The sequence below is a fragment of the Sarcophilus harrisii genome, chromosome 2 (assembly GCF_902635505.1).
Source record: "Sarcophilus harrisii chromosome 2, mSarHar1.11, whole genome shotgun sequence".
Taxonomy (NCBI): domain Eukaryota; kingdom Metazoa; phylum Chordata; class Mammalia; order Dasyuromorphia; family Dasyuridae; genus Sarcophilus; species Sarcophilus harrisii.
In genome coordinates, this window is record NC_045427.1 from 268,067,422 (window position 1) to 268,091,365 (window position 23,944).

Consider the following 23,944-nt stretch of genomic DNA (forward strand, 5'->3'; position numbering starts at 1 on the left):
TTCCTGACCCCCTTATATTGTACATTCAAATTCATGACATTTGAGCAAGAAGAAATTCTTTAGAATTAAATGCATTTTCTGCATTTGGAAGAAACCCTTTATTATAGTTCATCTGACTTCCAGAAAACCAATTTAAGCATTATTCTTGAATTGCCACTTAATATTATTTTTATCTGTTTTGGGTTAGGATTTTTAATAATATATTACAACCTTTGCCAAATTCATTTGACTAGAGTTCTTGATTAGAGGGTAAGATTTCAGGCCTGCATATAATTAATGAATAAACACATTATATTTCTGATGTCATGAGACTGATAGTTGAGATTTCTTGTTCAGGAAAGTAATTAGGCAAACCTTCTGAATATATCTATTATCCTTGTTATATCATTTCAGCACATCAAAATAGTGCTTGTCCAGCCAGCTATTTTTTGATTGTCTCAGTCAAATTGTACTGGTATTTGTCCTTTGGTTCCTAAGTTTTTTAGATTTATGGAAAATTATTTTATTATAAAAATCTCTAATGAGGAGAAGTAAATAAACTACTAGGTTAAAGACATGAATCAACATAGCTATGATCTGCTAAGTAATGATGGGTGCCAGTTGGTTAAAAGACCTTAGAGATGACATTTATAAAGAAAGGGTGATAAATTGGTATCAACATCGATTTCATTTACTTTTGCCTTAATTTTTTTGACCATTTGAGTTTTAGAAGGCTGATCTTTATAAGATCATATCAGTCATAGAGGAGTATTCTTAAGTCTGTTAATAGAGTAGATAATACCCTATGGAAATTAGCATCACACCTGAAATTTTGGACAAGTTATCTAGAGATTTAAAATTTATAGGTGCTATACATGGCTGCTTGGTAGCAGTGACACAATTATTTAATAAAAAGCTTGCAGATTAGTTGCTAGTAGAGATGACAAACTCTGGGTAATACAGTCTTTAAAAGAGGAAACAGGCTTAGCTGTACTTAAAATGACACTGGAAACCAAATTGTAAAGGACAGTGGTACAAGGGCAAGGAAGGACTACCATAACATCATAAGGTTGGAAAATTGATGTCATTGGTTCTTTCCTTTGCATTTTTATCAGTCATTTGGATGAAAACCACAGAAGACAAGAGTATCAAATTTGTGGACGGCACAAAACTAGGAGAGGAGGCTTAATATGTTGGATAACAGAATTCAGGATTCAATAAAATTCCTAACAATGAAATAACAAACCAAAACTAAAATGATAAAATTTAAAGGGAATACTTTGTATTTTTTTAAAAAATGAAACAAAAGATTGAGGAGTTTTGGCTTAATAGTAATATATGGGGAGAAAAATCCATCTGGTGGTTTTATGTGGTTATAAGTTTAATCTCAGCCCAGAGTATGCTATTGTATGTTGTTTGGTCATGTCCTATTCTTTGGGTTTTCTTGGCAAAGATACTGGAATGGTTTGCCATTTTCTTCTCCAGCTCATTTTACAGATGAGGACATTGAGGCAAACAGGGTTAAGTAACTTATCCAAGGTCACTCAACTAGTAAGTGTCTGAGGCTGGTTTGAACTCAGGTATTTCTGACTCCAAGTCTGGTGCTCTATCTGCTGATAGAATTACTCTAGAGCATGACATGACTACCAAAAGAAAAACCCTTATGCTGTCCTAGGAAGTGCAGTCAGAATTAGAATTTTCTGAGTAAGTCCTGATGAGCTCTGAGTTGGTTACACAACATTTGAATAACTGACTTATATCCAAGGTTCTCAATTTTAACTGAGACAATGACACACCAAAGGGTAAGGATCACTAGAGGAGGATCACTAGAGTAATAAAAAATATCTTGGAAATCCCATCATATTTGAAGTGTTCAATCTGGAGAGGAACACAATAGCTGTCCTCAATATGTGAAGGGCCATCATAGGAACAGAAAGAAGACTTGTTCTGTATTTATTTGTGAGGGTAGAAGTAGGGACAATGTATTGCATGTTGTATGTTACTATAAGTGTTTAAACAGAGGGTGATCAGCCATCAAAGACACTGTAGATCAGATTCCTGCAAGAAGTGTAAGACTACTATGGTCCCTTCCAACTCTAAGCCTTTAGGGTTCCACTTAAAGTCTGAGATCAAGTCATACCTTTACCTATCTTTGCTTAGTTATAAGTAATTATAATTCCTTTATTCATTTTTTATAGGTCTTCTTTCCTTACTCTATAGCTATATCAATTGTACCTGTATTTATTTTGAAGTATCATCATTTGTTAAGTTAAATGGTATTTGGAAAAACTTACATGAACTAAGTGAAGTGAACAGAACTAAGAGAACACTGTACATAGTAACAGCAGCACTGTGCAGTGATCAACTATAATTGGCTTAGCTTTTCTCAGCAACACAATGATCAAGACAATTCTATAAGATCCATGATGGAAAATGTCATCCATATCTAGAGAAAGACCTATAAATGCAGATCAAAGCACAGCATTTTTGCTTTTTTAAATTTGTTTTTTGTTTTTCATTCTCCTGGTTTTCCCCTTTTGTTCTTATTATTCTTTTACAAGATGACTAAAACAGAAATATGTTAAACATAGCCTAAATTGGATTGCTTCCTGATTTGGGAAGGGGGAAGGGAGAAAGAGAGAAAAACTTGGAATTCAAAATTTTACAAAAATGAATGTTAATAATTAACTATATATTACATTAAAAATTTTAAAATACTAATAAGTAGATTAAATTCATTGACTATAGGTGGTAGCACTTGAAAACTTTGGCTGAGCTAAGATTAACACTGGGAAATATAAGATATGAGAAGTAAAACACACATTTTCTTATTTTTTTTTATGAATAATACTTAGCATTTATATAGTATTTTACAGTTTCCACAGTGCTCAACTCACATCAGCTTATGTAGTTCTTACATCAACCCTGTGAGACTAGTTCACCTATTGTTGTCCCAATTTCACAGAAATAGAAACCAAGGTTTCTCATTTTATCAAGCTGGAAAGGGTCTGAGCCCAGGCCTGATTAAAAAACATGTTTGCTGGCCAAGAGCTAGCCTAGCTAACCATAACGAAGTTCACTACAAGAAGACTGGCCACTGGTAACCAATGTTTTGGTTATGGTGATTTGTTAAACCATGAAAAATAAAAACATATCCTGTTCTACTTCCTTGATAATAACAAAATGGCAGAAAGAAAAAGTTGATAAAAATCACAGTTTCTCCACTATCTATAAATGTTATGATAATGCCTAATAATTTCAACGTGTGATCTTCATCCAATGACTAATGAGTTGGCAAAATAGAAATTATATTTCCATTCTAACAATAAATAAAATTAGAATAAAGTAATTGTAGTAAAATTGAAGGACAGATCAGAGATGTGAATATAAGTTGGCAAAGCTGGTTTCATCAAAATTCTCAAGCAAACATAAATCATCGTTTCATGCAACCCTTGGTCATCAAGGAGAGAGGGAAACAATATATTTGGAAATGAAGGAAAGATGAAAACAAAATCTATCAAAATGAAGTACAATCTAACAATGAGACATGAAAGGTGAGAAAGGTTTTCATATCGCACATGAGTCACATCCTGAATTGCTGTCTTTAAGAACAAAATGAAGAAGTTTTGGATGTGATGAACAAACAACTGATAGAATTAAGTGGTATATCTTTAGTGATAGGAAATAATTTATTGCAGACAGAGTATTCATTTCAGAATCAGCTTTTCATGTGCAGTCAGATCATTAACTGGTTAGGGCAAAAGTAAAAATCAATACTAAATTAGAAGACACTGTTCAAATGCAGCAGCTTTGATTTAAGTTTTTAAAGCATGCTGTCAATTCCAAAAAATAGGAAATGGACAGAAATAAAGACCCTCTCACTATTTCTTAAAGATGCTTAATATGCACAAAGCAATAATTACACTTGAAGGGCTGAAGCAACTCAGAAAATGATAAAAACAGAAATCATATTATTTCATTGCCAAGTAGAGAGAAGTGGAAGCCAAAGGCAATAGTATCTTAGTTGCTGTGGAAAAACAATGAATGGTCTGGGCACAGGAGGAGATGAGCTGTATCCCATTTGGGAAACTGTAGTGTTTTCAATGATCTCAACCTCTACATTGTTACAAAAAGCCCTTAAAAATCATTATCCTCCCACTGATGTTATATGACTATGAATCATGGAATTCTATAAGCCTAGAAGAATAGACACTTTAGGAAGTTCTTCAACCTTCAAAGAGGTGTAGTTATGTAAGTAGTCTGAATCATCCTACTAAAGATGACTTGCATGAAAGAAATAGTGTGAATGACATTATCAAGGCCATATGGGACCAAAAAAAAAAAAAAAAAGACATGGTTCAGTCCTGCAGGCAAAGTGAGGGATAACAGATGGACAGCTCAAATACTGTACTGTCATCTCTGAAACATTAAAATCCAACAAAATCTTAGAACATATTGGATGGATCCTATGGATTCTTCATAGAGAATTTACACGGACAAAAATATGTATAAGATGAAATGTGAAGAGACTGTAATTCACACCACTGTGGGAGTATCCAAATAAAGAGAAACACAGACCCATCTAAGTTTCTAACTAAGTATGCCCCATAGTTTTTGCATTAATCTTGTTCTTTTGTTTGTATCCAAGTCTGAAGTAGACTCTAAACTCTTAGACTACAGGGAAAAGGTAAATGAGAACAGCTTTGGGGACAAAAAGATTAGAATAGGGATTTACTTAGGCTCAATAAAAATGATGACACAAAATGATAAGAATTGTGATATACAGAAAAGCTGTTAAGCAGATGAACAGAATTTTAGAAAAATTAGATATATGATAGGCCTCTGGAAAAAACTGAATGAAGATAGAAAGGGGTACAAGGCACCTACATAAAACTGATCATGTACTAGAGCATAAAAATCTCACAATCAAATGCAGAAAGGCAGAAATATTAAATACATCCATTTCAGATCATGATCCCATCAAAATTACATGAAATAAAAGGCCATGAAAAGATATATTAAAAATTAATTAGAAACTAAGTAATCTAATCCTAAAGAATCAGTCAAGATATCATAGAAATTATCATTAATTTCCTCAAAGAGGATGACAATAATGAGACAACCTACCAAAACTTATGGGATGCAACCAAAGTAGTTCTTAGAAGAAATTTTATATCTCAAAATGCTTTATATGAATAAAATAGAGAAAAAAGAGTTCAATGAATTGGACATGCAACTAAAAAAGCTAGAAAAACAATGGATTAAAACCCCTCATTTAAATACCAAATTAGAAATCTGAAAATCAAATGAGAAGTTAATAAAATTTAAAGTAAGAAAACTATTGAACTAATAACAAAACTAAGAGCTGGTTGAAAAAAATCAATAAGATAAATTAACTTTTGATTAATTTGATTTAAAAAAAGAAAAAGAAAAAAATTATGTTATTGATATATAAAGGATTTAATTCAGAAAGTGGGATCTGAGAATCTTTATTGTTCTGAAATCCTACTGGAACAAAGTTTTATCACTTCCTTTGTTCCCTCTAGTCTTTGTTGGATTTTCTTAGGCTCTTGGAAGAACAGCAAGATTCTGTCTGTAATGTTTACATCTCTACTTGTTAATTAAGGTTGATTAAAAAGCAAAGGAAATTTCTATTTCACAAAAATTTTAGGGGAAAAATGGAAACAGTCTGGAAAAAAATAAGTTTAGAACAGTATCTTGTGCTATATGTCACTATTAAGTATCAAATGAATATGTGAACTAATATAAAATATAGTGATATTTTTTGAAATGGAAAGAAATAGCAGTAGACATCTTTCACAGCTATGACTAGGAATTATGGAACATTACCTATTTATATTCATTACCCACATGTCTTGAATATAAGACTTTTATTCGAGACCTTTGTGTCCTCTGTCTATAAAGAAGACTATGCCCAAAATGTCCCAGATGAGTGATTATTGGTGAATATATAAGGATGGAGATTTCACAACTTAGCTCAGTAATCTATTATAATATACAACAACCCTGAGGAATTGCTAGCATTGAAAGCTTTCCTCTGTTAAGATATTGGGGACATTTCCAGTCTTGTTCACTACTCAGGTACCACAGAGACTTTCTTTCCATCTATTTGCATTTTTTTGTTCAGGTTCTTTGAGAGAGGGTGATGGCAAAAGGAAGACTATTACCTGAGAAATGACAGTAGTTACACTAGGTATTTAAGAGTAGTTTTCAAGAAACATTTGGCACCCCCTCCAAGAGACAGAATTGAGCCAAAGGAAGCAATTTTTCATTGATAGCAATGGAGTTGATGACCCCAATGCTCCTTACTTTTTAAATTTTTCTGATCTCATATCTCTTCTTAATCCTAATAAAGAAGGCAGAATAATAATGTGCTGTAATTTCAATGAGTCTTGTGATGTTAAGATATATGGGAAACAATGAAACATAAGGTTATAAAAGTGTTCAGATAACCTGTTACTGAAGATTTCAAATGAAATGAGAACAAAAATCAAACAAATGTCAACTTTTAGTTGGGAAACTCCTTTGAGGCAACATTCTTGAAGACTGGGGAAAGGTGAGCATCTTAGGGGAAAGGGAGAACCATTTGAATAAAGTACCTTGTTAAAATATACCAAGGGATATTTTCCATAGTACTTGAAGGGGCAACCTCAGACTCATGTTTCCCTACCAAGCTTCCATGAAAAATCATCAAGAGCTGAATAAGATGGCATAGAAATAAAGATGGGTTATATACCCTGATGTTATTTTGCTCCACAGGATATGCTAGAAACATTTTTTATTCTTTTGCTTTGCCTAAGAAACTTCAGAGACAGAAAGAGTAGTGAAGACAACTATAAAACCAAAGTAAACATTGATTGATTTGAAACACAGAGTCTTAGAATTAATTGAAAGAGACCTCAAAAAGCAGTTAGTCCAATTTATACTTGAATTCTTTCTTTAAAGTTTTTAAAAATGGTATCTACTTTCTGTTCAAAGACCTATAGAGACAAGATACTCATCTTTCTACAAGGTAGCTTTTTCTCCCTTTAGAGGACTTCAATTTCTAAAAGGTTTTCCATTGTGTTAGGCATTCTTCCATTGTTATTTATCCTACCCTTTGGCATTAAGCTGAAAAAGTCTAATCCTTCTGCCATGGGATCAGCATTTATAAGTTAGAATGAGGAAAAGGATAGGAATAAATGTAATTATAATAGCTATTGCAATTTCAATAGATTTTCTATTCTTCAAATTAAAGCTCTTCAATTCCTTCAACCAATATTGGTATGGCTTGGTTTTCAATCCTCTAACCATCCTGCCATACTCTTCCAGATACTCTTTGTTTTCTCAATTTTGTTCTTACAATGGAACACCCAGAACTGACTATATGATCTGATCAGGACATATCTCTTGTTCTACATACTGTGGTTGTCTTAGTGTATCCCAAGATTGCAGAAACATTTTTGAATTCCACATTCCAAAGATGACTCATTTTAAACTTTCAGTTAATTGAAAACTTGAGCTCTTCTTTAAAAAAAAAAACCAACTTAACTTCTGTCTAGCCATGCTACTTATATCCTGTATCTTTACTTCAGACTATTTTTTTAGCCAAACTGCAAATTTTTCTCTATTAAATTCTATCTTAATTTAATTTGACCATCTTTGCCTCCATCAAGTTTAATGTTCAAAGTATTGACTAGCACAGTGGCAAAAACAGCCCATTATCTATAGTGACAGAGGAGAGGAAAAGCTTGGACAATAAGAAATGGTGGACAATATGAAAAAAATCTATCCACAACACAGCTGCTAATTATAAAATCTTAAAGTCTCTAACATGAATATGTGGCTCCCAATTTAAAATACTATGTTAACTTTAGATGAGAAAAAAAGCTTGGTAGACACATGCTTCATTGAATGCATATAAAGTGAATTATGGTACATATTTCAACATATATCAGGCCAAGAAATAAGTCAGGGAAGAAAAGAAACATTACTCATGGGATTATTTTTAAAACACAGTCACAGGGAAGAAATACTATAGTATATTTGATTGATTACTAAAATTCACTATGATTTTGTTGAGCTTCCAAGGGTGTTATTTTAGCTTACTTCTAACACCTTTGCAAAAGGCTCATTCCAGTGCCACATGGGAACATAGGAATTCAAGGTTGGAAAGTTGGAAGGTTTATTTGAGAGACCATTTCATCCCTCCCACATATGAACTAGAATTATCTATACCACACCTGACTTTGTATAAAGATATCCAGTGAGGAGGAACCTACTACCTGCCAAAATAGCCTATGTAATTTTTGAGATCTTATTCTCACATGCCATGGTTTTAATGACATTCACTAATAATTCTTCCTTGATATAGTAAAGTCATTACTAGAATGTGGTTTTTCAAACTCCAGATATGCTCTTAGCAGAGAAAAGTCCTTGATATCATGTCTTTTCTAATGCTGCCTTGACTGACGTACATTTTGTTGCCTCATATTGGATTAAATGAAGTCATCTAGACATTTAGCTTTGGAAATGGAAAAAACAAATTAACCCAGTTCTACTGGAATGAACCAATTTATTTGTGTTTTTTTGGCCAGACTTGTAATTTCTTTGGTTACCCTCCAATGATCCAGGTCATGCCCACAAAATGTATGTAATTGATAATCTTAGGAAGTTCTCTGAGAAACATTAAGAAATTAAGTGACTTGCCCAATGAAACACAGTTACAGTGTTTCAGAGGTAGGATTTGAATTCAAATTCCAACCTCTACCCATAACTCAACCAGGCTCAATCTCTATTCATACTATTTTTTCTCTATCCTTTATAAGAAATAAAATTACATCATTTCTATATCGCAGGTTAACTACAAAATCAATGCACAAAAGAGAATAATACAAAAACGGTTCAAATAAAGACTGACTTCCAAATTGATAGGGAAAAAAAAACTGAGCCAAGCATGGTGACAAATGTCTTTAATTCTTGTTGCTGGGCAGACTGAGTCTGGTGGATTGCATGAGCTAAGGAGTTCTGAGTTGCAAGAGGGTTGGAATCAGTTGAATTTCTGAACCAAATCTGAAACCAATATCATAAGCTCCATTAGAAGCTGTGGGCCACAGCTTGCCTAAGGGGAGGAAAACTTGTTCAGGTAAGGAATAGAACTAGTTGAGGTTTTCATGAACAGCTCAATGGATTTTCATCTTGTAAGGTCCAGTATCCCCACCTCCCAAAAGAAGCTTTTTGTGCTTTATTCATTAATTTCTCCATATAAAGAGGAGATTCTTATTTATTTCACTAAGATGTAGGAGTCTGAGCTCAAATCACTGGTCAATTAAATTCAACAAACCTTTATTATGCTGCTTATGTGCACAGCATTGTGTTAGAGGAATTGCTCTCCCTTATGATAAATATAGTCTAATAGAAGGATCAGATAATTATGATGCATAATAATAACATTTTATATCAGGTCTTCCAAGGCAAAATGTTGATATTTAGTCTTGAAAAACAACTCAGGAAAGACTTTATGGAAAAGAAAGTATTTGAGTTGGCCTTCAAATGACTGGAAGAAATTCTGCAAAAAATCAATAGAAGGAAAAACATTTAAGGAATAGAGAAAATCATGAACCTTGTCATCAATGGAGAAAAACTCAGGACATATCCAGTAAGTAGAGGTTTTTCCAGTTTAACTTGAGCATTGAATGATGATCATCCTTTGTTTTCAAATAGGACCAATGACATTATAACATATGAATGATGTTTTGACTTGTGTGTGAATTGAGATTTAAATGAAGCATAATGGCACAAGGGTTGTTAGTTTCAATCTTTCTTCCAGGGTCATCAAAGTCCAGTGGAAAGACAAAAATTAGTTGATGACCTGAGATGCAGTGGGTGACCATGGCATCTCTGATATCTTGCCAAACTCTAAGCAATCTGCAGAGCTTGCTTCAGCCACCTATATGGCCATTGGAATAGATTGTTCTCATCCAACCATTTCACTGGGAAAAGTCTTTGCATGTTTGGGTTATATGTCCCTCATTCACCAATGGGTATAAAACCTGTTGGGTACCCTCAACCTGATTTTTAGCTTGTTTTTTAAGATGGCTTACCAGAATGTGGTACTTGGATTCCAGGTGAGAGCATGACAATACTAGATAATGGAAACCAAGAAGTAGTGATTGGTTAGAAAGATATAAAGGAAGTAGAATGGGCAGGGCTTGATAATTGATTGGCAATGAGAAGTGAAGAAAAAGGAAGGACCAAAGATAATACCAAGATTTGCAACATGAGATTTTAGATGAATAGTTGTGTTACTTTAGGAAGTGTTGAAGTGAAAAAAGGAACAGATTGGGTAAAAAGAAATGGACTCAATTTTAGACATGTCAATTTAAGTTATCAACAGTGTATCCAGGAGGAGATGGCCCTAGGCAGTTTGGGTCCACATTCTAGGCAGTTTGAATGTGGGTCTGCAGCTTAGAAGAAAACTCAGGGATACAAATAAATTTTAATATTGTCTATGTAGAAATGATAATGCCAAAAGAATGAATGAGATTGATAAAGGAAAGAATATAGAGAAGGAAGGGAAGACAACCAAGAGTAGAACCACTACTGAAGACATCTGCTTCAAGGATTCTGAATTAGGATAAGGAGTTTGTCCTGATATTCAACTAAGAAGACTATGATGAATTGGTTAGTAGGTAGGATGAGAACCAGTAAAATATGTCTCAAGTCAAAAGATGAAAGAGAATTCAGGTGGAGTCTATAGGCAATAGTGTCAAATACTGCTGAGAAGTCAAAAAGTATGAACTAATTGGCATTGGTTCAAATGATTTTAGTCACTAGGAGGTCACTGGTGATAACTAGATAGGGAGTTTAAAGGATTAGGAAGACATACATACATACATACATACACACACACACACAGATGCAGCATATATGCATACAAAGAGATGGAGAGAGAGATGGAAAGGGGAAAGTAAGAAAGAGAGGGAGGAAGGGAGAGAAAGAATGGGAGAGGGAGGAAAAGAGGAAGAGATAAGAAAAAAGGGAGAAGGAGGAAGGGAAGAAGGAAGAGGCAGAGAGGTTTGTTGAAAGAACATGGGATTTGGAGTAAAAAGATACAGATTCAAATTCTGTCTCTGATAACTACTGGCTGTATGACCATAGACAAGCCACTTAAATTCTGAGACTTGGATTTTTCATAGGAAAACTGAGGGGATTGATTGTTAAGCTCTTTTCCATCTATATTAAATCCTATGGTCTTCTGTTGAGGGAAAGAAGTCAATGGAGAAGGAGAGATTTAAGATATATGAAAGGATTGCTATAGTGATGTTCTATAGGAGATGAGATGGAATGACTTCAAGGATGCAGATAAAGAGATTATATGTAATGATTAATTGTGCAAAGGTTTAGAGAGAAAAGTGTGATACTATGAGAAAAGAATAAATGTACAACAATGAGGGGACTGAGGGACATATTAACTTTAAAATGTTGAACTCACTAAAATAATTATGAGAGGCGAAATTGGTTAGAGGGCTTCCTCCCTGCCCCCAAAATTCCCTTAGAAAATTAGATAAAGTAATATTAACAAAGGAATATTTACGTGGCTAAGTGGATAGAACACTGGTCTGGAGTTAGAAAGACCTGAGTTTAAATGTAGCCTCAAACACGTACTAGTTATGTGACTCTGGACAAGTCACTTAACCCTGTTTGTCTTGGATTCCTCATCTGTAAAATGAGTTGGAGAAGGAAATGGTGAACCACTACAAAACTTTTGCCAAGAAAACCCTCAGGAAGGTCAGGAAGAGTCAAATAAGACTGGAAAAAAAGAGTATTTAAAGAACAGAAAGAAATAGAGGGGAAAAAAGAAAGGAAAAAAGGGAATAAAAAGGAAATGAAAGTCCCTAAATCTGAAAAGCCCCTACTAAAATTTGAAAGTAAAAATTATTCTCATGGGACAGTGCTTAACATCTTGTCTCTTTAAGAGAAAAAAAAACTCCTTAGAGTACAGGGGTAATAAATTGTAGTGAGCACAGAGAAATTATCATCGTTGTTTCTTTTTATTTGTGTTTACTATGTGGTGACAGGGTGATTACCAGTTTTATTTGAATGTTTTATATGCCCCAAGATTTACTTACTGAGAATTAGCAGATAAATAGCAATGTTATTTAGCTGTGTCATGTCAGTGTGCCCTCACCAACCCTGCCACTAACCCAAATCAGGTTAATTAATGAAGGACATTTGGGGATGGGAATGAGGGTAAATAGGGAATCTGCTGTGTGTGAAAGAGATTTATATGATTTTAAGGGGGGAAATGCCTGAAGTTTCTCTTTTTTAAAAAGGCTTTCTAGAAAGCTTTAATTTCAACAAGGTGAGTGTGACATCATTTTCAGAATAACAAACACAAGACACTGAAAGTTTTTGATGTAACCTTAGGAAAGTTCCATCCATCAGGATGGGTTTGGGACAACAAGAAAAATTCTGTCACTTTGTGATAGAAGAGATCATGGAGAGTCTCTCATATATTTCCAGTCTTAATTGTGCAATGTTTCAGTTTTACAGTCTAGTTCACAGAGAAATGCTTTATTGGTCCAAATGATGGGTCAGTCACATTCAAAGAATAAGAGATAACTGATTTTCCTCACAGATATTCCCACAAGACTAAGAAATCTATAGGAACCTTGGCTGTACTTTATGTGGCAATTACTGAAAGGCATGGATCAGAGTACAGCAATATGAAAAGTTATGGTTGGGCTACTGCCTTGCTAAAGGGATAAAATGTACTTTTCCTGCCCTCACAGTGCTTCTCAATAGTATTAATTTTATTTGTGCACAATTTTGAACTCATTAATATTAAAAACTTAGTTAGGAAGAGGTATAGTCAACATCAAAGGAAGAAAATTCCACATGCTTCCCTAAAGAAGACACTATGATTCTCTCTTCCCAAGCCAAAATAAAACTCCAAGCTTATGTATACAAAAGCTACAACTAGTTCAGTTAGCTTTGTAAAGGCTGTACTCATGTTAAATTTCAGTCAATTAGAGATTGACTGTTTCATATAAATTAGTCAGATTTTAGGCTAGCCCTGTTAAAGGCAGAGTTCTAACCATCCTTGAAACTAACTACTTTTTTGTCTTCTTTCTTCATCTCTGAAGCACAGGGATAGAGCCAGATTCTGAGTCCTAGGCAGGAAATCTTAATTCCTGATAAAAAGAATCTGTTGAAAATAAAATCCCTCAGTATACTATGCTGAGCTTACGGAACTGAGGTATTAGTACTCATCAAGTTCTGAAACTGAGAAAGATGACACTGGTCACATCCATATCATGGAACTTTCTGTTTGACCTCTAAAATGCAAGATACCAGTAAAGGTGTTGTCAAAATAGATATACCATTCAAGTTGCCAAAGGCATCTCATAAATTTCACAGGTATTTAGGTAGGCTTAGTTTATGTTGCTATGGTAACTGCAACGTTTGAATTTCCTAAGCTCAGAATCCTCCTGTTCTTAACTTTAAAACGATAAGAATGATCACTATGACTTTACATGCATTTGTCACAATGCTAGAGGTCACATCTAAAGTTTATAAGTTTCTTGAACACAGTTCAAAAGCACATCATGGGCTTTTATGGAATGTTTAATGATAGTTTCAAAATGTATTTTCCAACTCCCAGATAATTATCTTCTTTATATGTGTGGGTGTGCATGCACACAAGTTCATGCAAAGTGTTTTAGCTAAAGAGCCCTAGTGACTTCTAGAACACTAGTATATTATTAGAACAGTAAGCTTTTCTTTGTAGAGCTGTTTTCTTTACCATGATGAGGAAATAAGAGGCCTCTCAATAGAAAAGTGATAGACTCTAGATGCGTGATGAGGAATATATTGTGAGATGTGGCTAATATGTTGATTTGTTTTGCTTTAGTATAAATTGTTATAAGGCAAAGAGTCTATTAGCTTGGAGTGGGGAAAATAATAGCAATGTAAAAAAGGCCATCAACAAACATTTATTTAAAAAAAACCAAAGTGGTAAGAGAAATAGAGGGCTGGAATTGGACTCCTCCCAAGAGCAGCAATTTTATAACAGTGACCTAAAAGAAAGATATTAATTGAACTTACCTTCTCTGTCAAATCACATTCCCATTATTCTCTATAGTATTGAGACTATCAGAGAGAAGTGTTTTAAGAAAGGGCATTACATGGGGCACTTCAATATAACAGCAAAGGCTGAAGTGAGACTGACTACTCTAATGAGTCCCCAAAGGGAGGCTGGAGTGTAATTAAAAAGCTTTTGCACCGATCAAGACCACACGTATAATATGTATCCACAACAGCAAGAAAAACCAACCACAAATGACATAGGGTTGACTAGAGATAGAAATGTTTCTTAATCTGAAGCCAGGCTTACCTTATATCCTGAAGATTTGATATGAACTCCGCGCTTGGTCAGAGTCGATTTCATTCGGATGAAAAAGGAGCGCTCAAGGGTGTTGTCAGTGGTTAGTAGACTGGGGCTTGTTGATTCCACTAAGAAATACAAAAATACATACACACATGATTTAGATTTGTACACCTCTCCTCTGAGGTATTTTTCAGGTGTGATGCTTGAACTCACTAAAAATAAATGACAGATGGATGTTTAAGAGTGTTGTAATCATTTACCTCATTTAGAAAATGTTTACTTTGCAAAAAAAATGTATACAGAATAACTATTTTTCAGGATCTTTATCAAGAAAATTTTCAACCTGTTAACTCACAACTTCCTATAATACATAGTTGCAAAGTTACTTGAGGCTTTGATCCTTCTGGAATAGACAACTTGCCGGTCCTCAGAGCCTTCAAGAAAATCAGAGACCTGATGATCTCTAAGAATAGCCAGTACCTGGGTAGTGGTAGTAAGAGGAAGAGAAGGGATTCCTTCTCTTGGAAGTTTTTTCTATATTGTTTTCTAAATTTACTGAAAAGCATAGATCAGAATTCTACAACATGAAGAGTCATCATTAGGTTACTGTCTTACTTACTGAAAAGGATGCAAAGCTTTTGCAAACCTAAGAATCATAGAATTCTACTAAGTACCTTTAATGAAATGAATAACATTATAGGGAGGGTGTCTACTCTTTCCTGAGAATTACTTCATTTGTTTTAAAGAGATAAATATCTTTTTGTTTGTGGATAAACTGGAGGGACAACTTTTACCTTTCCAACTGGATGATCTTCCAAAAAAATTCTAGTGAGCCATGTGGATATGGTAAAGCTTATAATTCATAAATCTAGAGTTAGAAGTAACCTCCAAAGTTAGTTAAGTTTAACCCTTCTTTTACAGAAGGAGAAAGTGGAGTTTAAGGAGCTTGTATGATTTACCCAATGTCACATAGATAATAAGCATTATAAATAAGATGTAGACTCAGGTTCTCTGCCTTTAGAACCAAAGTTCCTTACTTTGCCCCATATTCAAAGGCAAAAATAGAACCCTGATAGTAAGCAGCTTGCTACTGGCAGCCCTTCTATAACCCATAGTTCCTTCAGTACCCTTTCTCTGATTAGAAAATGCAATTTTGTCTTTTAGTTCCTTACTTCAGGCAAGATATTGACTTCTTCCTTCCATCTTTATTTTGTGAAGATAGAATGGATCACATTTGTCTGCATCTCAATGAGATCTATCTTCTGAGCTCTGAGCTTTCAAAGTCTTTGTATAAACAGCATAGACTATATGGCCTCTAGTCTCTTCCAGCCTTACATCAATGATCAGGTTTCAGAAATATGGCCTAGCTTATTTTAAACAAACAAACAAACAAAACGAAGGTAGCAATCTTTAAAAACAATCTATTACTTTTTGTTTTCTTTCAGGGTCCAGATTTGTAATTTTCATCTATGTAGGGAGCTTCCTTTATAGAAACTCCTTTTATAAATGCAGGTTTGGCACATGGTCTGCAACCTACATTCTTAAAAAGCTCTCTAGGGCACTGAGATGCTAAGTAACTTGTCTTTGGTCTCCCAGTCACATTGTATGTCCTATTTTATAGGTTACTTTTATTTACTTTGGAAGAATTCATAAGCTGTACATTTTGACTTTTCTCTATAAAATTTTCAAAGCAATGTTAATTTGAAAGTACAAATTCACTCTTCCAAATAACTGGATCACTATCATGCTCCCCTGTTCCCCTTTCCACCACCAAAATCTTCAGATAATTACTGTAATAACAGACCTATTGTCCCCAGTGGTAGTAGAGAAAAATAATTCATCAAGAGATTTTAGCATGAAGATTCCAGGTCACAGTGATTGTAAACACCAGAAATGATACATCTGTACCTATATTTACATCTATATCTATATTTATATCTATATTTGTCTCTATTTCTATCTCTATCCTTAGCTATATTTCTATCCATAGCTATAGATATAATACAAAGATACATATAGAATACATATATATATATGTAAATACATGCATTCATATGTACCTCCATGAACATGGACTAACAAGTGTATATCTCCTTGTGTGTATATCCCTATATTCTCTCAACATGACTTGGAATTTTCATTCTAACATATCTCAACTTATTAATGATATTTTTCTATCCCCATTAGAAACAATAGATCTTTATGGGATAACATATAGATATAGTTATATGCATATACATATATACAAAAGATGCATGATGTCTATATTTATATAGCATCTTTAAATGTGTATAGAAAGACCCTTCTTTTTAAGGAAAAGAAACCTTCATTTTTTTCATTCCTCACATCAGATTTGAAACTGGATTGCAGGAAGATGATCTGTCACATGCTGAAAATGAAGATATTTGTGATCTAGGGTTCCTTTTGTATAGTCCTTGTCTTATTATGACTATGCTTTGCCATATTTATGCATTTCCATTCTGTTGTGATGAGACCACTGGCAAGAGTGCCCCTTTCCTATTAAAGGTTTTCTTTTCTGTCTTCCCTTTCTTTCTTTCTTTCTTTCTTTCTTTCTTTCTTTCTTTCTTTCTTTCTTTTTTTGTTTTAGAGAGCTGGAATTCGATGTCATTTTAAATGTACAGCTCTTTATCACTTGAGGGAGAAGCCGAGCCATGTTATATTTAGTACTTTCATTTCTTCTGATTAAATATGAATTACTATGAAATTTTTCTCATCATCTAACACGCCATAATACGCCAACAGCTTTTTAATACACTATATAAGCACAAACTTCTGCTCTAAGAGTTTAATTTGCCCCTCTAATCCAATCACATCAACCTTATTTCTCTTATCAGAGATTCCCATTTTGAATTAAATGAGCTCATTAGTTTTAATCAAAAGCAGAGAGATCAAAACTTAAACGTAAATGCTTTAGATCAGAACTGTCACTCAGCCGTGCGGTTCTATTTTACTAAAACACAAGATCAGAGACCCTTAGAACCAATTTTTTCTCGTAAGGGATGCTGAGAGCTTGAAGATGCTATATCCTTTTTTTTTTTCTTTCCAAGGACAGATTATACATTTAAGGTTAGACTTAATTTATAGCTTTTTTTTTTTTTTTTCATACTGGTGGAAATGGAAAAGTATGCCAATCTACCTTGGTCCCTTTCCCATTTATTGGCACCAGTCCTTAGAGACTCAAACTACTGTGAAGCCATCAAAATCCATACTACAAACCCAGCTTTAGAAATTCTGCTCCATTCAGCAATATCATGTTTGCAATAGCTGAGAAGAAATGGAACTTTCCCAAGATGTGAAATATGTTTTCAGGGTCAGGGTTCTGGATACCTTTTGACCCAACAACCAAGAAGCCATGGAGATATTAGATGTGTGGGTAATTCAGGCATCATTAGCAATTATGATTGTTTTTATTATGTGGTACTTTACAGTATAATACTTACAGGGCAGATCTGAAACCACAGCATGCAAGCTTCCTGCTGAGTGAAGAAATGCTAAACTAGAGCCTGGCACGTGTGGGAGAGGCAGCCCAGTACATTATGCCCTAACTTAGGCCTTAAGTACCACAAGTCCCACTGTGTTGCAATAGTAATTATCTAAACGTATGAAGGTAATGTTAATTAAATCCTGGATAGCCAATGCTAAAGCTATAGCTCAGTCCATTTGAAGCAAAAAGATTCAAAGTCTAAATGTATATTCTAACTTTCATTTTCTGGTGGTATGTGGGGGAGGGAGGAAAAAGGAAGGGATGTTAGACATGGACAAAGAACCCAAATTGTGAAAAAAAAAAACTGCTTAAAACCACCACAATTTCCCATAGTTTGGGGTGGTTGTATGTTTCAAGAAGAATGGAAACTTTTTGGAATTATGATTTGGCACTTATTGTACACAAGGATCTTCCTTTGCCCCCTCAATAACTCCTTTCCCCATTTATCTACCAGTTGACACTGAGATATTTAATGTGAAAAGCAGTATAATCTACATTTACAGGCCCAACAAATACCAGGTTCTGAAGAGAAGCTTTTTTTTTTAGCCTCAAGTTAGGGAAGCATTTTGGAATAGCACATTAAGGGCTGGATTTGGAACCAGAGGATGGGGGTTCAAGTTTTTCTTGTGAAATGAAAATTTAGTTGACTCAGTTATGATTATGTTACAGGATTTTTTTCCCCAATGCTGGGGAGGGTAGAAGGGGTGGGAGAGGGAGGCAGGAAAGAGAAGAAAAGAAAAAGGGATTGGAAACAATCACTTTGTGGTTGTGACTTTGATATATGGTAGATCGGTATAAGAAATTAAATGGGACAGGCAAAAAATTTTATGGGAATTTTTTTTCAGATTGAGAGGTATTTGTGTTTGTGTGTATGTTTTTATGTGTGTGCCTCTAACCCCTAGGAATATGGAAAGGATAACTGTAGGATTCCCCCCTCCCAAAATAGTCCTGATTTTGGGGGGTGGGGTGAAGGGAGTGGTAATAGACAAAAGATTTGGGTCAATGGAGGCAAGGTGGAGCAATGTCAAGAAGATCAGGTAACAGAATAAAGACATTAAACCAAGTTTATAACTAGGAACTATTTTTTAGAGAGTTTTATAGATATATAAAATGCTGTGGTATATACCATTATGGACTTCAATTGACAAAAGACCCAAGACACAGAGATGCTAACTCTCTTACTAGGATCCCACAGAAATTCAGGAAGTGAAGGCTTGGTGAAAGCTCAGAGGCCAGGAGAGCCTCAACTTAACTTCCTGGAATTACCCCAGAAAATAGCTACATAAAGGAAAAAGACCAAAGCTTAAGGCTTTCAACAGCTAGTAAATTTAAATATTTTTAGAGCCAGAAGAGTCAGTTTTTGCATACATTGTAAAAGTTATAAAATAGTTAAGAGGTAAGTGTGATGACTTGCATTATTAGTTAATATTTATTGAAGATTCCATAATGGGTATCAGCCCAATGCCAAGAGGCTAGGCACTGGAAATGCATCAAATTTATTTGTTAATGATATTGCCATTCCCAAATGCTTTATGCATTTATCTTTGAATGCAGGATGCTCAATCCTAATACAATGCCTATAGCTGCTGCTATTAAGAAATTCACACATCTGGCAAGTGTGGAGATTTTATTAACTAATTATCTGAGAAAGTATAGGTGACAAACTAAGCCCCAATTTTTCTGAAGGAGCAGTGCAATCTTTAGCATTGACCCATACAATAGAGTACAAAGAGTAAATGCTTTAGAAGTGTTTGGTGGAGTGGGGAAGGGAACAAAACAATATATATTACCTTCCTTTTTGAAAGGCTAAACAAAGAAGCAAATATGAGAAAGACAGAGAAAGGAAAAGGAAAGAAGAAAGAAAAATGAAAAAGAAGAATGGAAGAAAACATTTCCAAGGATGCAAAAGAAAATCCCATCTGTTTATCATAAATATACCAGGCCATGAACTCTGTATCCTGAAACTTAACACAAAACAGATGATGTCACAACAGTTTTCAAATAAGGCAAATAGTTGGGGAAAGCTTGGCGCTTATTTATGATAAAAATAAAACCCAATTCTGACTTTATCAGAAAAAAGTTCTGAATTCAGAAAAAATAAGCATATTTTCAAAGTTGAAATTCTCTGAGCCAATAAGGAAAATTTCTTTAAAAAAATCTTTTTCAAGATTATCATCCACCCTTCTTTTCATGGTACTTTGAAATGGAAGGGATTACTTGAGATTATTTGTGGTTATTTCCAAGGTTTTTGAATAGATGGACAGATACATCAAAATGCAAACAAAAATACACTAAAATACAATTACTCTTTCTAGTTTTAAGAGCTGGCTAAGTAAATGTTTGAATTACTGCAGTTCTGTATAACCTACCTGTCATCTCCATCAGGCCATGAGCCAATATTCTAAGTTCATTAAGATATATCATGAAATTTCCAGAGTAACACTTTCTCCAACCATGGTAATTTGTTCCTATGTTTTCAACCTCACTAATCTCTACAAACTGAAACAAAAATGACCTCAAAAGTCAGCTAAGAGCAAAGGTGTCAAATACAGTACTACTAGAGTATCTGGTATAAGATTAAAATGTGATTGGGAAATATTTTTAAAAATAAATAATACACAATAGAAAATAGACAATGCTAATATGGGCTTTTCTAAATCAATTTGTCAGGATTCCTTATATACTGTTTTAAGGGCTTCTTTTCTGTTTGAGTGTGACACTATTGATCTAAGTAAGATACTTTCCTTCTCAATGTATTCTATGCCCTTGAAAATGGTCATTCAATTTCTCCTTGTATCTACCTGATCCTTGGGCCTTTCCCTTTGCCCCATAGTTCAACTCTCCTATAGGGCTAACCATCTCATTTCCTTTATTCACTCATCTTCATGAGTTCAAATTTAGCCTCAGACACCTAGCTATGTGACCCTAGGCAACTCACTTAAACTGTTTGCCTCAGTTTTCTCATCTGTAAAATGAGCTGGAGAAGGAAATGGCAAATAATTCTAGTATCTTTGCCAAGAAAACCCCCAAAGGGCTAATGGATGTCAGATATGACTGATAAAAGACTAAACATACTCAGTGAATACAATATGGTTTAGTAGAAAGAATTCTGGGTTTGAAATCAGAAGACCTGAGTTGATATCCCAGGTCTGCGACAGCCATTTCTTTGAACCTGTTAACTTAGTAAATTATACTTTAACACCATAATCTTCTTAAATCTAAACCTTAATAAGTGGAAGAAGAAGAAAAAAAAGAAACATTTTCTTTATGTGGTTTGTGACTGGAAAAATTTAAATTCTGAGAAAAATGTGAATCCTTACAGAGAATAAGGCAGTTCTTGAAAACAGGTTGAATAGAAAGAAGCTGTTATGATATGAAGTTAAGTGTGTTCCTTTCTTTTCTTCAGTTCACTGACTAAGCCAATCTTTTCCTTCATATACCTTCTGTTCAGATCCATGGCGACAATACATAAGACAAACCAAAGTGCAAACATCCATGATAGATTTAAGAGGACTCAGAAGCTATTTGGTATTTTACCTCTCTTGGTGAAACAAAATTATTTCCAGAAAATTTATTCCTTGCTTCCCCCCCCCCCCCCCCCCCCCCCCCCCCCCCCCCCCCCCCCCACCTTCCACAAAACCTTCCCCATCACTGCCATACTTTAGGTACAAAAACAGTTCAGGCCATCTTAAGTTCCATTTTAAAATGTAGTACTTTGTAATAAATGACTTTAGAATAAATAATATGTAGCCAAAACTTGACCTACAAATTTTAGTCCTGTAGAAGTTAACTTTCAGCAAAATATTGAAGAAAAAAATAACTAAAGTTAATTTTATTTATGTTCCTTTGTTCTCAAACCCAATCCCTTTGTTTCTATTAAGTAAGCTTTCCTCTCAAACCCAGCCCTTTCCACATTGTGCCCTTTGTATAGAATAAATGTCTACTTTCCATCTCCCACGCTTAATCTTTTCTTTCATCCAAAACCCATTTTCTTCTGGGAGCTTTTCCACTTAGATGAGCCAGATTAGTAATTCTCTCCTACCTTGGAAAAAACCCTAAAAACTATCCTTAAAAGACAATCCAAAAGAAGGAAACACAAACAACATAAATTGTAATCCATATAGAAAATAAAATTCATTAATAAAAACAAAAAAAAAAAAGAAAGAAAAGAAAAGAAAAAGAAAGAAAGGAATAAAAAACAAAGACCAGCCTTACTAAAGGGAAAATAATACACTTGTGAACTGTGGCATCTTAGAAAGGAAGCTACCAAAAGGCAGGGAGGGTACCATTTGTCATTTTGGACCATGTTTTGAGCAATATGGATGCTCCACAAGCACTGAACAATCAGACAAAGAGATAGGTCTTTAAGGTTAGGATATTGTAAGCTACCTGTACAGGGAAATGCAAATGTTTCAGCTTGTTAGAGTGAAAATAATAAAGATTTGATATTTGAGAGACTTATCATTGGAAAAAATTTAACTCTGAAAAGCCCCTTAGAAATGTTACAGCCTACTAGGCTTTAATCCATTATCTAAACATTTACAAATGTATCCACACTTGCCCAATAGACCAGAACGACTCTAAAGGAGCTGATTCGGATGGCTGAGTGAATTGTACATAAATGATAGAAGATGGGAGTCTCCAGCTCTCTATGCACTTGCAAGTTTAAATAAAGTTGCTTGACTTTCAAGGATGAAAAAAAATGCCCAAGTTGACATGTCATCCAGATCTCTGCAAAGTTAGTGAACACTCATACATTTAAAAGAGATAATTTTAAAAAATTCTACCCCATGGCCTTTTGGAATCAGAGATATCACCTCTTCTGATTTCTACAGGTCTCAGTCCCATAAGTGTAGGTATTTTCCTTCTTAATTTTTAATAAGTTAAATTCATGTAACATTTTGCCAGTAAATTATTGAAACCATTTTATGTCAAGAAAACTAAAGACTTTTTAAAGTGTCAGGGGATGAAAGAAAAAGAGATATCTGGGAAAGGAAGACTAGAGAAGAGAAGTTAAGACAGGATAGTTTTTTTTTTTTTGCCTTTAAATTTCTTTTTAATATTTATAGAGCAAAAAGCTTAATTAATACTGACTTTCTCATGATAAAGACTTGCATCTCTCCTTCAATAACAGTGCCACCCAAGGACAATGGTTATAATTTTTTGACCTCTCAGAAGGGAACTCAATTGGATTTTATGTTTACCTGAGAAGACAATAATAATAATAATAATAATTAAAATTTTACATGCACTTTACGATTCACAAAGCATTTTACATGCTAAAACTCCTTTGATTTCAACAACTCTGCAACTTCAGATGCTATTTTATAAAAGAAGAAACTAAGGTCCAGAGAGTCTGAAGGACTTGTCCAGTAAGTCAGATCACTAGTAAATATCAGAGGTGGATTTGACAGTTTTCTGCCTTCAAGTCCACCACACTGCCCAGTTGCTAGGATAGAGACATGTTATCTCTCTACCTTTTTTCATTTACTATACAGCGACAGATACCTTCATTGGCTTTCTAATATTACAAGGATAAAATACAAACTCCTTAGCATAACATTCTGCGTCCTCCCCATCTGAATCCTTCCTACATGTCCTTCCTTATTTCATGATGTACACCTTTTCTAACAATATATGTTTGAGCTAAGCTCTTCCCTGAAGTTGAAATTAGATATCATGTTTTTCAGCATTTGCATTAGCTATCCTCTATGCCTAGAATCTGGGATGTACTCCAGGCATTTCAAAAAATATGATATACCCATAACACATTTTTTAGGGTTGATCAGCATTATTAGCATTTTTCATCACTTTTTAAAGCCTAGACAATCAATAAAAAAAAAAAAACCCAATCTCTGCTGTGTAGAATTAGCCAATTTTCAATGTGTATATATTTATACTGATAAGGTAATATAATAGCCTCTGTGTATCTGATTAGAGCTGGTTCCATCACATCCCTGCTTGCAATGCACTTGCTCCTTAACTTCTTCCTCTTCTTCCCAGAGAATTTTGCTCAGAGCCAGCTTCTCTGTGAAACCTTTTCTGATCTCTCCTAGTTGGTACTGTTT

At 34.4% G+C, this 23,944-nt stretch overlaps 1 protein-coding gene across 5 annotated transcripts in view; it reads right to left on the reverse strand.

The window, feature by feature from the left end:
• The window catches only part of NPAS3 (neuronal PAS domain protein 3), a 1,088,682-nt gene that overhangs the window by 86,705 nt on the left and 978,033 nt on the right, over positions 1–23,944 (reverse strand). For all 5 annotated transcript variants that reach the window (XM_031949273.1, XM_031949272.1, XM_031949275.1 and 2 more), the window contains one exon: positions 14,378–14,496. In XM_031949273.1, coding sequence (XP_031805133.1) covers positions 14,378–14,496 — 119 coding nt within the window. The remainder of the gene's footprint in view (positions 1–14,377; positions 14,497–23,944) is intronic.